Source organism: Tachysurus vachellii, chromosome 18, assembly GCF_030014155.1.
Source record: "Tachysurus vachellii isolate PV-2020 chromosome 18, HZAU_Pvac_v1, whole genome shotgun sequence".
Taxonomy (NCBI): Eukaryota; Metazoa; Chordata; class Actinopteri; order Siluriformes; family Bagridae; genus Tachysurus; species Tachysurus vachellii.
The window spans coordinates 16,313,989-16,329,261 of record NC_083477.1 but is presented as its reverse complement, the minus strand read 5'-3'; the positions used below and the strand labels follow the sequence as shown (position 1 = coordinate 16,329,261).

Sequence of the window (15,273 nt, the reverse complement as noted above, 5' to 3'; positions counted from 1 at the left end):
CCAGGAAAAGTGGTTCTTAAGTAGCACCAAAACATTGCTGGTCTAGACTTAAGAACCGCTTGTGTCAGGGGCTGTGGGCGGGGCTACTGTTAGCGCATTTGATAATGTACCTTAAGTAGGGACTGGGGGCGGGGCTACTGTTAGTGTCTTTGATAATGTACCTTAAGTAGGGACTGGGGGCGGGGCTACTGTTAGCGTCTTTGATAATGTACCTTAAGTAGGGACTGGGGGCGGGGCTACTGTTAGCGCATTTGATAATGTACCTTAAGTAGGGACTGGGGGCGGGGCTACTGTTAGTGTCTTTGATAATGTACCTTAAGTAGGGACTGGGGGCGGGGCTACTGTTAGCGTCTTTGATAATGTACCTTAAGTAGGGACTGGGGGCGGGGCTACTGTTAGCGTCTTTGATAATGTACCTTAAGTAGGGACTGGGGGCGGGGCTACTGTTAGCGTCTTTGATAATGTACCTTAAGTAGGGACTGGGGGCGGGGCTACTGTTAGCGTCTTTGATAATGTACCTTAAGTAGAGACTGGGGGCGGGGCTACTGTTAGCGTCTTTGATAATGTACCTTAAGTAGGGACTGGGGGCGGGGCTACTGTTAGCGTCTTTGATAATGTACCTTAAGTAGGGACTGGGGGCGGGGCTACTGTTAGCGTCTTTGATAATGTACCTTAAGTAGGGACTGGGGGCGGGGCTACTGTTAGCGTCTTTGATAATGTACCTTAAGTAGGGACTGGGGGCGGGGCTACTGTTAGCGTCTTTGATAATGTACCTTAAGTAGGGACTGGGGGCGGGGCTACTGTTAGCGTCTTTGATAATGTACCTTAAGTAGGGACTGGGGGCGGGGCTACTGTTAGCGTCTTTGATAATGTACCTTAAGTAGGGACTGGGGGCGGGGCTACTGTTAGCGTCTTTGATAATGTACCTTAAGTAGGGGCTGTGGGCGGGGCTACTGTTAGCGTCTTTGATAATGTACCTTAAGTAGGGACTGGGGGCGGGGCTACTGTTAGCGTCTTTGATAATGTACCTTAAGTAGGGACTGGGGGCGGGGCTACTGTTAGCGTCTTTGATAATGTACCTTGAGTAGGGACTGGGGGCGGGGCTACTGTTAGCGTCTTTGATAATGTACCTTAAGTAGGGGCTGTGGGCGGGGCTACTGTTAGCGTCTTTGATAATGTACCTTAAGTAGGGACTGGGGGCGGGGCTACTGTTAGCGTCTTTGATAATGTACCTTAAGTAGGGACTGGGGGCGGGGCTACTGTTAGCGTCTTTGATGATGTACCTTAAGTAGGGACTGGGGGCGGGGCTACTGTTAGCGTCTTTGATGATGTACCTTAAGTAGGGACTGGGGGCGGGGCTACTGTTAGCGTCTTTGATAATGTACCTTAAGTAGGGACTGGGGGCGGGGCTACTGTTAGCGTCTTTGATAATGTACCTTAAGTAGGGACTGGGGGCGGGGCTACTGTTAGCGTCTTTGATAATGTACCTTAAGTAGGGACTGGGGGCGGGGCTACTGTTAGCGTCTTTGATAATGTACCTTAAGTATACTAATGTTTAATACACTTTTACTTTACCGTAATATGATTAATTATCAGCACACATGATTGTAGGTAGCTACATGCTAAGGCTAACTTTTTTTCTGCACTCAAGTGATAGAGGTTTTGGATTAATGTTCGTTTAGATGATGTCACTCACAAAAAATGTCTTGGCCCAAACCTGCAGAAAATCTGCCGTAATCTTAGAAAAAACTGCAAGCATATAGAAAAAAACTATAGAGAATTCGTCTGTTTCACGTCAGCGGTCGGACGAATTACGTACGATGACACAGTTTTTCCCGATGTGGACGTAGGAGCCGATCTGAGCCGCGTTCACGACACAGTCCTCCTCTATGAAGACGTGATCTCCGATGTGCAAGGGGAAGAAAGCCACCCTGTTAAAAACAAGCCAAATAATCTTTACTGAGTATTTGTACTTGTACCAAAGACAATAATATCTCTACCACATTAGCACACAGTGCGTATGGTAAAAAACCTCCTATTGCAGTTCAAGCTTTTAACCCTAAAACTGATTCCACTGACCCACTCGTAAAGATAATCTTTCCACTTATAGTTTCTATAGATAGACGTTCCACATAAACATAGTAAAGACGATGCATCAGATCACTGACATGGTGGAGTTTTCACGAAGAGATTTTATAATTTCTTGCTCATTTTTTTCTTGATCATTTCAAGAGAACAACTTGAAATACTGATAATTATAAATAAATGAAAACAGAACCAATAATCAGAACCAATTAATAAACAAGTATTTTGTTAGTATAAACGACTGATTTGTACTTTTTCCATCTTGATAGGTTAAAAACAAGTCCTTACCCTTTGCTGAACTTTTTAAACGGCGGACGGATCACGCTCCTGCTCTTGATGACGCAGTGCCTGCCGACCCTGACGTTAGCCAGATCTCCCCTGATGATGCAGTCGTTCATCACTATGGTCTGATAAGCGACAGAAAGTCATGTTAAAGGGGCAGACTGAAAATGACACATTACACTCGTGTAGATATCTGTAACGAACTCACTTTTCCGTTCAGAACGATGTTCTGGCTTCCGCACAGAACCGACTGCCTGCTCACTTTATTGCCCGACGCCTGCAGGGAGACGAAATACAACAATTACTACAGAGGTAAAGTTCAGACCAACAATCTGGTAGATGGAGAAAGTTTTACTCTCCAGTTTTAGTCTACTGTTTGAACGACAAAAGGAGTGAGAGAGTGATTAGAAAATTAGACTTAGAAAACGAAATATGAAGTTAAAAATTGAAGAAATACGAGTTACATTATACAGTTTTGATATTTTATATAACTACAGTTTAAGAACAGACATGCTATATGTGTATATGAGAGAAGAGAGAGAGAGAGAGAGAGAGAGAAAGAGAATGAGAGAGAGACAGACAGAGACAGACAGAGAGAGGGAGAGAGAGAGTGAAAGAGAGATAGACAGGGACAGAGAGAGAGGGAGACAGAGAGAGAGACAGGCAGACAGACAGAGAGAGAGACACAGAGAGAGAGACATAGATAGAGAGACATAGATAGAGAGAGACAGGCAGACAGACAGAGAGAGAGAGATAGAGAGAGATAGAGAGACAGAGAAAGAGAGAGACAGGCAGACAGACAGACAGAGAGAGACAGAGAGAGAGAGACAGAGATAGAGAGACAGATAGAGAGAGAGAGGCAGACAGACAGAGAGAGAGACAGAGAGACAGGCAGACAGACAGAGAGAGAGACAGAGATAGAGAGACAGAGATAGAGAGACAGGCAGACAGACAGAGAGAGAGACAGAGATAGAGAGACAGAGATAGAGAGACAGGCAGACAGACAGAGAGAGAGACAGAGAGAAAGAGAGAGAGACGGAGACAGGCAGACAGACAGAGAAAGGGAGACAGAGAGAGAGACAGAGACAGGCAGGCAGACAGAGAAAGGGAGACAGAGAGAAAGAGAGAGAGACAGAGACAGGCAGACAGACAGAGAAAGGGAGACAGAGATAGAGAGAGACAGGCAGACAGACAGAGAAAGGGAGACAGAGATAGAGAGAGACAGGCAGACAGACAGAGAGAGAGAGAGAGAGAGAGAGAGAGAGAGAGAGAGAGAGAGAGAGAGAGAGACAGGCAGACAGACAGAGAGAGAGAGAGAGAGAGAGAGAGAGACAGGCAGACAGAGAGAGAGAGAGACAGAGAGAAAGAGACAGAGACAGGCAGACAGACAGAGAGAGAAAGGGAGACAGAGAGAGAGAGAGAGTTTGTTATTGTATTTTAAGGCAGGGAGATAAAACTAACTGTTTGTTTAAACGCTTGATTACTTTAAGCCTTTGCCCTGAGTTACTAAAACACTGCTGTGACTTTGTGTCTCTTTTTCTTCACCAACTAAAGTAACAGTTGGAACTGAATAATGTGAGCCAACAAAAGCACAAGCTGATCCATGGACACAGAGGCTTTACAGATGAGATGACAAAAGATCTCTTGATGACAACCTACAAACTAAAACCTTTAACTACATCAACACAACGTTTTGTATAAATAAATAAATAAATAACTCATTAGCACTTACAGACATTGTGCACTACACAAACACTTAGCACTGTTAGCCTGCTAGCTGCGTTAGCATAGCGTCCTCAATACACTACAACGTGTAATAAGATCATAAACATGCACGTACTGTCTCGATGTATTCCGCCTTGTTGTATAAAATCTCACTCAGCTCCATTACTGCAAAAAGGGGAAAAGCTCACAGACGTGATTATTTTACTCAATTAGGGCGTTAGCTATTATTGCACGCCTGTATTCCGACAAGTCCCGCCCACACAAGTTGACGCGTTTCAATTGGCGGATTTTTTGTACGCGTCATTTTTCACCATCCAATCATATAACAGAGAACGTGAAGCTACATTGTCACTTCCGCATCCACGTTAATCTACAGTATTAAGGCAGTATTAACCGAGCTCCGATCACAGCCTTAATAAAGCCATGACTAAGCGAGCACCGTGTCCTAACTGTCTCGTGTCATATCAATGCTTAACAATTTCATATTCAGCACTAAATCAAAGCAAAACAAAAAAGAACAAATACAACTAGAAAATGACCATTAAACCTTTTATTAATTCACACTTCAGTAAAAAGCTTTATTCTAGACAGGGTCACTTTGGATCTGTAGAATCCACAGTCTGAAGTGGATCCACCTTGTGATTCATCATGCATATACATTTACAGCATTTATCAGACACCCTTATATCCAGAGCAACTTACTTTTATACAACTGAGCAATCAAGGGTTAAGGGCCTTGCTCAGGGGCCCAACAGTGGCAGCTTGGTGGATGTGGGATTTGAACACACAACCTTCCGATTGGTGGTCCTACACCTTACCCTTTAAGCTTCCACATCCCCTGTAAAAGTCTGAAGTAAGACTTATACCCAGCACATCACCCGGCAACCTGTAAACACACACTCTCTCTCTCTCTCTCTCTCTCTCTCTCTCTCTCTCTCTCTCTCTCTCTCTCTCTCTCTCTCTCATTCACACCTAGTTGCAGCTTTGTAGCAAACACACATCCCAGCATGTTTGGGGAGATGGGAGAAAAACAGAAAACCTGGAGGAACCCAGCACAGACAAGTTGGAGAACCCTCCGACACTCTGTTCTGTGATGGACAATCTATGACTGAGAGGGCTGGATAGGTATAGGAGATTTGTGGACATCTAACTTCTGGAAGGAAATGTTTACATCAATGAATGTAACCTCTACAGCAACCCTCAGGTGCCACATGGCCATCTATCCTTCTGCAGGCCATGTTGGACCACAACACCAATTTTACTGCCATTTCAGTCAGTTATACAGAAGAAACATATGAAAGAACGAAGAAAGAGGAGATGATGAGGCGGAAAATGTGAGCTACCAGAGAGCTATGACCTGCAATCATATTACACATTAGTATCATGATTATTTCTCATTATTACATAAGTTCCTTGGTTTTATTGTTTTCTGTCTAATCTTATTGGGTAATCTCTTCAAGATTCATATAGCAACTTACTTATCAGTCAATCTTCAGCTTTAGTAACTCAAGCACTTCAAAAAGTTCGAGATTTGACCACAAGGCGGCGCTGTGCCCAAATAAAAAATATTTTACTATTCATACCTTTGTGTCCACAAGAGGAAACACTACACTTTGGCATTCATTTACTCATAGTTAACATTCCAAATATTTTTCATCAGCAACAAAATAAAAAGAGATAGAACCTTAAAATATATACGTTGAATTTCAGACTTTTTTAGTATATAGTAGCATATAGTATATGGTATGTCTTCAGACCTGGTTGTTAATCCTTAAGGGGCCTTTTTGTTGTTGTTGTTGTTGTTTGTTTGCTTCAGTTTTGAGAACTCATTATATTCAATATTACATCTGTTCCACTGCACTGACATTGAACTTCTGCTTTAGTGTGATGATGAAAAAAATGAACCAAATGGACACAGAGGAAGTAATTTCTGGTTTTTAATTATACCTGTGAGAATTAGAGCAGCTGTGGTTGTGTGGTTTATTTGCAGACAACAACTAATATCAGGAATACATGACAGGGTGATTTAGCTCAATATTACTACACATACCTGGTAATAAAATAAAATAAAATAAAATACTACGGTGGTAATAAAAAGCCAAACGTTTGTGTTGAGCACTTCAAAACTTACTGAATATTCAAAACTTATATACATGTTACAGCTGCATGTTGTTCGCTTCAAACAGACGAATCGACTCATTTTTTCTGGATGTTAATAAAAAAGAGAAATCATTGTTATTTTATTCACACACATGTTCAGCATTAATAATCACTCACACCTGTTTCCTTTTTCACCTTCTTTAGTATCATCGTCTTTTTGTCAAGCTTTTCGCGTTAGTTGTTTTTATCCCCCTCTGTGCCACATAGATGCTTATAGACTTTATGTATTTTTTGCCTCATTTTTCAGTCAGTATGTTTGTGTTTCTTGGTTCAGATGTTTGTGACTTATACAATAAATCTTCTTGATCTGCCTCTTCTTAGTCTGTCCCAGAATGTTAGCTATAGCTAGCTCGGTTTGTGATAAACATTTACAGCGAGATGGATGTTGTAGTTTTTTTTTTTGTAATTATCTGTTTACAAGGCTAAGAAATTGACCTTTCATTTGTGGAGTTTGATGAGGATGTTATTTCTTCATTTGTAATTAAATGAACACGCTAATATTATGCAGATTAGCTGGTTAGCTTGTAAGCTGTAGGAAGAGAGGAAACTTTATGAAAAATAAATATAATGCTGACATGTTCTGGCATGATAGTCATGTAATCTGACATAAAAATATACTTTTTAAATTTTTTTTAAATATACTTTTTATATTTTAATATACTTCACCCCCATTTTAACACAGCATCATGACAAAGATAATAAAGGAAGCCTTAAAGGAAAGCTTTTATTTTTAGCTAAATAAAGACAGGTATTAATGCGCTTATGAATGTGCTAACGCTACATCCAGAGCTTACATAGCAGGCGTGAGTAGCATCAATAGGTTCATTAATATACAGTAATGTTTGTACCACACAATATTGCGTATTCCCTATTATTTATAACTGAATGCAGCACTAACTATTATTCATAGTTTTGAATAATCTACTTAAAGTAGACTTATAGTATCTTTGTGGGCTTGTTAAAGCAATAAATTGAGAAATGTTAGTTAGCAAACCAAACTAAGTCTGTTCGGATTTTAGTTAGCAAGCCAACCTCACTGAGAGGACATTTAGCTACTGACTTGAACTCTGTAAAAATTCAAAACACTTTTCGGATTCAGAAACCCAACAAGACGTGTATTTATTATTGACAACAAATAATCTACATTTTCATTCTTACACACTATGCATTTTCTCATCTGCTCTGGGTTTTCCTCAACACGTCCCTATTCTTTCTGGATTTTCATATACCCTGTTTACAACCAGTAAACATCGGCTAACATCTACCACTCAGGAGTCTATAGCTAGCTATGCTAGCAACGTATGATAGAATAGAGAATACAGGATAAACTATGACAAAATGTTGACTAGTCATTATGCTATTAAAATAAGATTGAAATATTCTTCAATCATATAGTTTATTCCCACAAATGATCAGACTCCTCAACAACCAGATCTGAACGGTTACTGAACACACACACACACACACACACACACACACACACACACACACACTCACATTCATTCATTCCCTGTTTTGCACATTCACTCAATTGCTGTTTTGCACATCACATTTCAACACCTCATCTAATTGTTGCTATAACATAAGTGTATGTTTGTAAGTACCCTCTTGTTTACAACCATATATTTTTGCACATTATACAGTATGCACACTGGTCTGCACTATATTGTGTATCTGTCCTGTAGTGTTTTATATTGTCTGTTTGCGTTGGCTTTTGTCTCACACTGTATGCACTAGGTTGCACACGATGAAAGCCACTTTGTGTGGCTAGGACAACTTCCTTTAAGTCCTTAGCTCTGTGAAGTTTTATGTAGCACCATGGTCCAGGAGAAATGTTGTTTCATTTCACAATGTACTGCGTCATCTATATATAGTTGAAATGACAATAAAAGCTTCTTAACTTGGCTTGACTTGACAAGCGTTATGAGTTAAAATTCCTCACACCTGGATGTATGGCATCTAAAGCCAAGAGAGCCTGAGCCTGTGGCTATAATTGGACAATGAACCAAATTAAAGTATGTGTCACCCCTCTATCCCCTACACACATATCATATGTGATGGAGAGAATAATTAGATTTCTGTCACTTTGCCCTTTGTACACTAGAGTGTTCTCCTGACCTCTGTTTCATGCTTGCACAGAAACGTGAGCTAACCCACATACAGAGAAAAGATCTCTCCTAGTGTAGGAAATTCCCTGTTAGTGAAAAGTCAGCAAAAGTTCAGCATATTGCACAAAGTCACATAAAGGATAAAATTCAGTTCTTTGTCTATTTTTATTACTGAATTACAGTGCGGTTAATCATTGTCAGCATTCAATAGGTATCCTTATCTAAAATCATTTCTGTGCTGGGATAAGACACCAAAGTTAAATCTCTGCGTATCATCATGCTGTGTAATTGCATAATTCTTACTTTGGCTGGAAGCCGAGTGTCTTCCTCCACACTGTGTGAAAGATCAGCATGGCTATTTTCACATTTCTCATTCTGAATCATGCACAATCTCGACTCTATTCTCTCAGCCGTCCTACACGATTAACACAGAAGCAGTGCTCAGGAGGTGTGTTTTATGCATCGGGTTTGTGTTTGCGATACATGTGGGCTGTGTGGGGTCCTCATCAGAAACTGTCCTAGGATGCATTCCAGTCCTGTTTCTAACATGTACCAATTAGCCTTGCATATCTGCTAATTCTTTCAGCCACCTTTATGACTGTTCCATCACTTTACAGAGTTCTGGTGCAGAACTTTCTCATATTGCATCAATGTGACCATGTCCTTTTCAAAATGGCGTACGAAGTTGTTTATGATAGAAAATGTTATTTAAAGTTTCACAATTATAACAGAATGGGCTTTATTACTACTTATATCTCCTACTTGCAACTTAGGAGCTACTATGAAGTTAGCATGCTAGTAAGAGGCCTAGCCACATAACAAATTGGTGTAAATCAGTAACACCTGGATAATGTATTGTGTGGAATGTGTGGAACCCATTCATTCATCTTCTACCGCTTATCCGAACTACCTCGGGTCACGGGGAGCCTGTGCCTATCTCAGGCGTCATCGGGCATCAAGGCAGGATACACCCTGGATGGAGTGCCATCCCATCGCAGGGCACACACACACACACTCATTCACTCATGCAATCACACACTAGGGACAATTTTTCCAGAGATGCCAATCAACCTACCATGCATGTCTTTGGACCAGGGGAGGAAACCGGAGTACCCGGAGGAAACCCCCGAGGCACGGGGAGAACATGCAAACTCCACACACACACAAGGTGGAGGCGGGAATCGAACCCCGACCCTGGAGGTGTGAGGCGAACGTGTTAACCACTAAGCCACCGTGCCCCCATGTGTGGAACCCAAGTAACATAATGCACATATTAGAGGACAGCAAGATCTGAATATTTTTAAATCCATCAATCCACTGTAGCATTTATGCTACACACAATTACCCAAACCAAAATTTAAAACAACATTGCTGTTATAAAGGCCAGCCAGTTGAGGTTATGTTATCAGTTTGCACATTCCCATTTAGTGCATCACATTAGCATCTAAAATTATATACATTATACAGTGCATATATATATTAAATACTGTATAATGAGTGAGAGATCTAGTTCAATTGATCGAACTTTTGTTTGCAAATCAGCTACTTAAGACTCAAGCTAATTAGCAATGCAACATGACTTTGACCACACAGTTCAAAAGAATTACATCATGCAATCTTAGAAGTAATCACTTCAGCTGCATTGTTTCTGCTATTTAGGCTTTAGTATGTACACTCCAATATACACACCCCTTGTCTTGTGCTGTAAGTACCCAATCATGTGATTTACTTGGTAGACCCACTTGAATGAAGAGGGGAATTCAACAAGCTAGAGCTTATATCCTTCTTACTTGGCTACAGTCAGCAATTGTAGCATCATCAAAAAGAGCCACTGCGAGCGTGTTGCTTGACACATTTTGGGAAGTGAGTGTGGCTAGTATTCTCAGTTAATCTTGCTTCACACCAGTGAATTCTGTGGCCTGTTTCGGTGTATTGGGAGATCTTTTCTGAGTCAGCACTGTAATATAGCAGAATAAGAAGACATATACCAGATGGCTTGCTTCCTGGTATGGGTACATTCCAAACAAATAAGGCAGAATCTGGCCAATAGAGGTTACAGCGCTGCCTGCATACATAAAAAAAAGGTTGCTAGAGAGAGCCATAAGATTAGGACTAATATAATATTGGAATGCCTGTCATTGGAAGACTCAAAAAGCATCTGTGGTCTGGTGCGATGATGACAAGGAAATATGCACCAAGCAGATCTGCTGCCTAGAACCAGTCCTGTGGTTGCATGGCTTGAATGACATCAGATGTGAAAAGGAGGGATTTTAGGATCCAGATAGCCCTTTTGATTCAAGAATCAGATAGAGACCAATCTTCTTCCTCTAAATTATAGAAATATGTTAAGTGGAAGCAACTGTTCTACACCATGTGGTCTACCCATTTAATTACATCTCTGTCCAAGAGAGAATGAACTTCTGGCACACTTGATGGGGACTAATATTGATGAGGCCCTAAGCGATGAATAGGTCGGTTTTTACCCCTGCATCAATGTAATCCCACTGATCCAATGTAGTTGCTGCCCAGTGAGCAATATTTTGCTCAACACTGGATGCCCCTACATTCACCTCTCCAGAGCTTCTTTGTGACCCTATGACATAGGGCAGATTTTGCAGATTTTCAAACTCAACACACCAGCTGCACTAACCACAGGGTATAGTAAGGTGAAGGAGAACCTGTCAAAGACACCAGCATGTACATATTCACAGGACTGCAGGTTCTTAGACCCAGAGGTGTGATGTGAAAAACAGCAGTTGATAGCTACCAAGACTAGAAAGTTAACATGATAAACCCACTCAAACCAGCCTTACCAGACTTCTTAACTGACTTCTAAAAAAGACAATGGACATATGAAAAATTACAATAACCAAAATCAAATATATGATATGAGATGATTGAGAAGGGGGCACGGTGGCTTAGTGGCTAGCACGTTCGCCTTACACCTCCAGGGTTGGGTGTTCGATTCCCGCCTCCACCTTGTGTGTGTGGAGTTTGCATGTTCTCCCCGTGCCTCGGGGGTTTCCTCCTGGTACTCCGGTTTCCTCCCCCGGTCCAAAGACATGCATGGTAGGTTGATTGGCATCTCTGGAAAATTGTCCGTAGTGTGTGATTGCGTGAGTGAATGAGAGTGTGTGTGTTTGTGCCCTGTGATGGGTTGCCACTTCGTCCAGGGTGTATCCTGCCTTGATGCCCGATGACGTCTGAGATAGGCTCCCCGTGACCCGAGGTAGTTCGGATAAGCGGTAGAAAATGAGTGAGAGATGAGTGAGAGATGATTGTGAAGAGACAGCAGTCTTTCACCAGGTTTGTAAGACAGAGTACCTTTACTAATCTTGTATGCAGACAAGAACGTAATCCAGGTGATATTCCACACTCCTAGTCATTTAGGTAGGTGAAACAGAAATATTTAAATATTTAACTATTTAAAAAAAATCCCTAATGGTCCAATTACTCTGTAATTTCTACCAATGCCATCTACACCCCCTTGCCATCTGGGAAAATATTTTTGAATAGAGAAATCATTATGTTCCCTGCATTTTTTTTTGGAAGACTTTATATAATTCATCCAGCCTCCACTTCTGTGGGTGACACACATTATTCATTTCTTGGATCAGATGTGTGAAAATTCAAAATGTCTCTAAAAGGCATTGAAAAAAGTTTGCGTATGGCCAATTAGCCCATCATTCTCTATATATTAATGATTAACAATTAATCAATATATATTAATGATTAATGATTACGATTAAAGTCGTGAATCGAAATAACGATAGCAGGAGCTAGCTAGCCAGCAGGATGATACCTGGTTTGCCTCCCGTTTTAATAGTTAAATAACCGTTGGTACATTGTCTCTTAAAAAATATTTTTTATAAATTACCACTTAAAACACTCCTGCTGTGACATAGTCAAGCAACAAAGCAACAGCACAAAGTAACAACACTGGAAATTAGATTTTCTCAATTTTAAGTAGACAAATCCAAACTGCTGGCTTGATGATTTGTTCTAGTTAGAACCCAATTATAGTTGGTGCACAAAATGGAAAAAATATAACCCCATGGTTTCATCTGCATTTCATCCTGTTTTTTACAACCTATCATTAAATATGTATGGAGACATTATGAAGAAAAATAAAGTTAGGAAGGAATAAGCAAAGACCTACCTACCGACCTTTTGGTGCCACCAATTCTCTCTCTGATTATTATATTATACGAATATAGTATATAGCATTTATGTTTATATACTATATATACAGTACATAAGGCTATGTTCAGTGCATGCCTACAAGCAAAATCAGTAATGGTTGCTATACACCCACATTAGAAAAATTTCAAGCAAAACAAAAAACGATCACTCGCTACAGGGAACATTTTGTCATTGGGTTCGAAGTTATATATATTCATGTGTAGGCCACAGTGTGTATGTTCTGTCCTTTCTTTCACCCTTTTTGCATAATGTCCTGATTTCACCTGCCTCTTAGGGAGACACCTTTCTCCCTTTAGGTTAAGATAACCTATCCAAATCCAGCCTGCAGGTTCTTCTGTTCTTACTGCTGATTTAGCTGCTTCTGCAGTTCTTCTCTTTTACATGTATATGGTCAAAGTTCAAACAGAGGTTGTTCGCACTGGTCCAAAAATAGCCAGCCGTTAATCAGGTGAGGAGAACTGAGGTTTACGTCCACCTCTGTAGCTCTACCGTAACCTGCACCGTGTTCATCTTCAATCAGCAGATCTTGCCGGAGGATCATATTTTCTATGGTTTCCAGACTGTTCATGATTCTTTTGTGAAATGGAAAATCTCTGCTGCTGTTGTATCTACTGTACGCCACAAATCCACCTCGGCGTCTATAGATTTATCCCGGAAACTTGTTATGAATTTTGCATGAGATCAGGACAAAGCACTGAACAAGAAAAGCACTGCTCTGAAGAAATCGATGCATGTTTGACAAGAAAGAAAGCTGATATTGTATGTTTAATAATGCCTTAAAGGAACAGATCAGGCAAAACTGAAACGTGCACAATGACCATCTATCTATCTATCTATCTATCTATCTATCTATCTGTCTGTCTGTCTGTCTGTCTGTCTCCATATCATTACAGTCTCTCTGTATACCACACATGTGAGATAGTGACCCATCATTGTAAATGAGATGTCACCGTGTCACACTGAAGCTATTATTACTGCTTCGTATCTACAGAGAGGAATATATGGTTGATGAGGCAGATTTAACTTTCACAGTCCCTGCATTAGGAAGATCCTATTAATATTAACATATCAGGATATTAATAAATCCAGATGTAATTAATAATGATATCCATTTATATTTTAGAGTTAGTTATATATCGTTATGCCATCTGTAGTCTCGAGCATGGAAGAAATGAGCGCTAGTCTGTGATCTAATTTTATACTATATTAAGCTAAATGTAATAATAATAATAATAATAATAATAATAATAATAATTCATTTTATTTAACATTATAATCATTCTTTTCTGACTTAAAATACTTATTTATTTATTTATTTATTTATTTTGCTCTTGTAGTATTGATGTGTATGGTTTTAGTTTGTTTTGTATTTTCCCTTTATCATAAAACTACCTTTAGATTTTGAGATTATCTTTCAATACTACAAGAGCAGTTTTATTCTGTTTCAATGTTTCTCATGGCCTGTGCTACAAGCACAGTTAAGTGCTTGTTTAGTAGGTCTTATGACTATATTATAGTGGACAGGGTTGAGTGGATTTCTGGGATCATGGTGCTCTATGCTTTATGGCATGATAAGCTGATTTAATAAAAAGGCCATGCTAAAAACAAAAAGGAGATTTGTTCTTTTGTAATGTCTTTTCAGTGAGGGCCACATAGCTGGATTAAGTTTTATAATCCCTCTTGCTGTCTCAGAGAATTAAAGGGCCTCTGTGGCAATAAAAATACTAAGCATATAAACCATAAATAGATGTATTATTAACATGTATGCTTAACTTCACTTATTGGTGAAAAAAGTCATCTTTAGAGCCACTTGAAATGAAGAAACTTAGCAAAATGAGTGACAACAAACTTAAAGACAAAGTGTGTAAATTCTATTCAGAGTCGTTTGTATCAGTGGTAGTGTGATTAATTGCTAATATTCAATTTAATTCAATTCGATTTTCTTTGCATATCTCTTTTAACAGTTAAAAAATCCAGAAAGCAGATTCACAGGAAAAATGTCGGATATGTTCATTTGGAAGTCGGAATTTCCCAAAAGGTCTGGGGATAAAGAAAGGCAATGTTAACTGCCAGGGTCACTATAAATGTACAACCTTTACTACATACCTTATATTAAAAGTAAACAATTCATTTATAAGAAATGATTTAAAGTAAATCAGTAAAGTAATGGTTCTTAATGTTCTCTTGACATTTGCAGGGATGTTATTTAACCATGTTAATGTGTATTTGCTCATTCCAAGCTTAAACCTCAACCATATTACTAATTATGGAAGCAAAGTGCAGTCGTTGTCAGCAAATAAACATGTTAAAAATTAAATATTGTCACCTGAGATAGTTTAACATATTTTTGTATATGGTGAAAAGCATGTTTTCTTGGATTCAGTATCGAAAATAGGGCAAAAAGTCAAAATGGCACCCCAGCTGTGGAATAGCCCTTCTGTCTTGCAAACTTTACCACAGAATTTCCTCTAAAAACTCAGGTAAAATTGTATGATTATTACGATTTACTAGGATTTCACACATATGTTTATATTACGGACACTTATTAGCAACAGAACAGTGAGGAATAACGGGACTGTGACATTCCTGATTTCCTTCAAGCTAACAAGCTAACCACCGAGCATGCTAACTAGCATCCATTGTTGAGTTGTACAGAATATTCAACAAATCAGTAGCTCATAAAAGCATGAAACCAAACGTTTTATTTGGA

At 39.7% G+C, this 15,273-nt stretch overlaps 1 protein-coding gene across 1 annotated transcript in view; it reads right to left on the bottom strand.

Annotated features, from left to right (window-relative positions):
- dctn5 (dynactin 5) overlaps nucleotides 1–4,357 on the bottom strand; it is a 5,451-nt gene extending 1,094 nt beyond the window's left edge. Inside the window, exons 1-4 of the mRNA XM_060892357.1 lie at nucleotides 4,208–4,357; nucleotides 2,576–2,644; nucleotides 2,374–2,492; nucleotides 1,820–1,931 (exon numbers count right to left, since the gene is read on the bottom strand). Coding sequence (XP_060748340.1) covers nucleotides 1,820–1,931; nucleotides 2,374–2,492; nucleotides 2,576–2,644; nucleotides 4,208–4,255 — 348 coding nt within the window. The 5' untranslated portion in view covers nucleotides 4,256–4,357. The remainder of the gene's footprint in view (nucleotides 1–1,819; nucleotides 1,932–2,373; nucleotides 2,493–2,575; nucleotides 2,645–4,207) is intronic.
- Nucleotides 4,358–15,273: the final 10,916 nt, after the last annotated feature.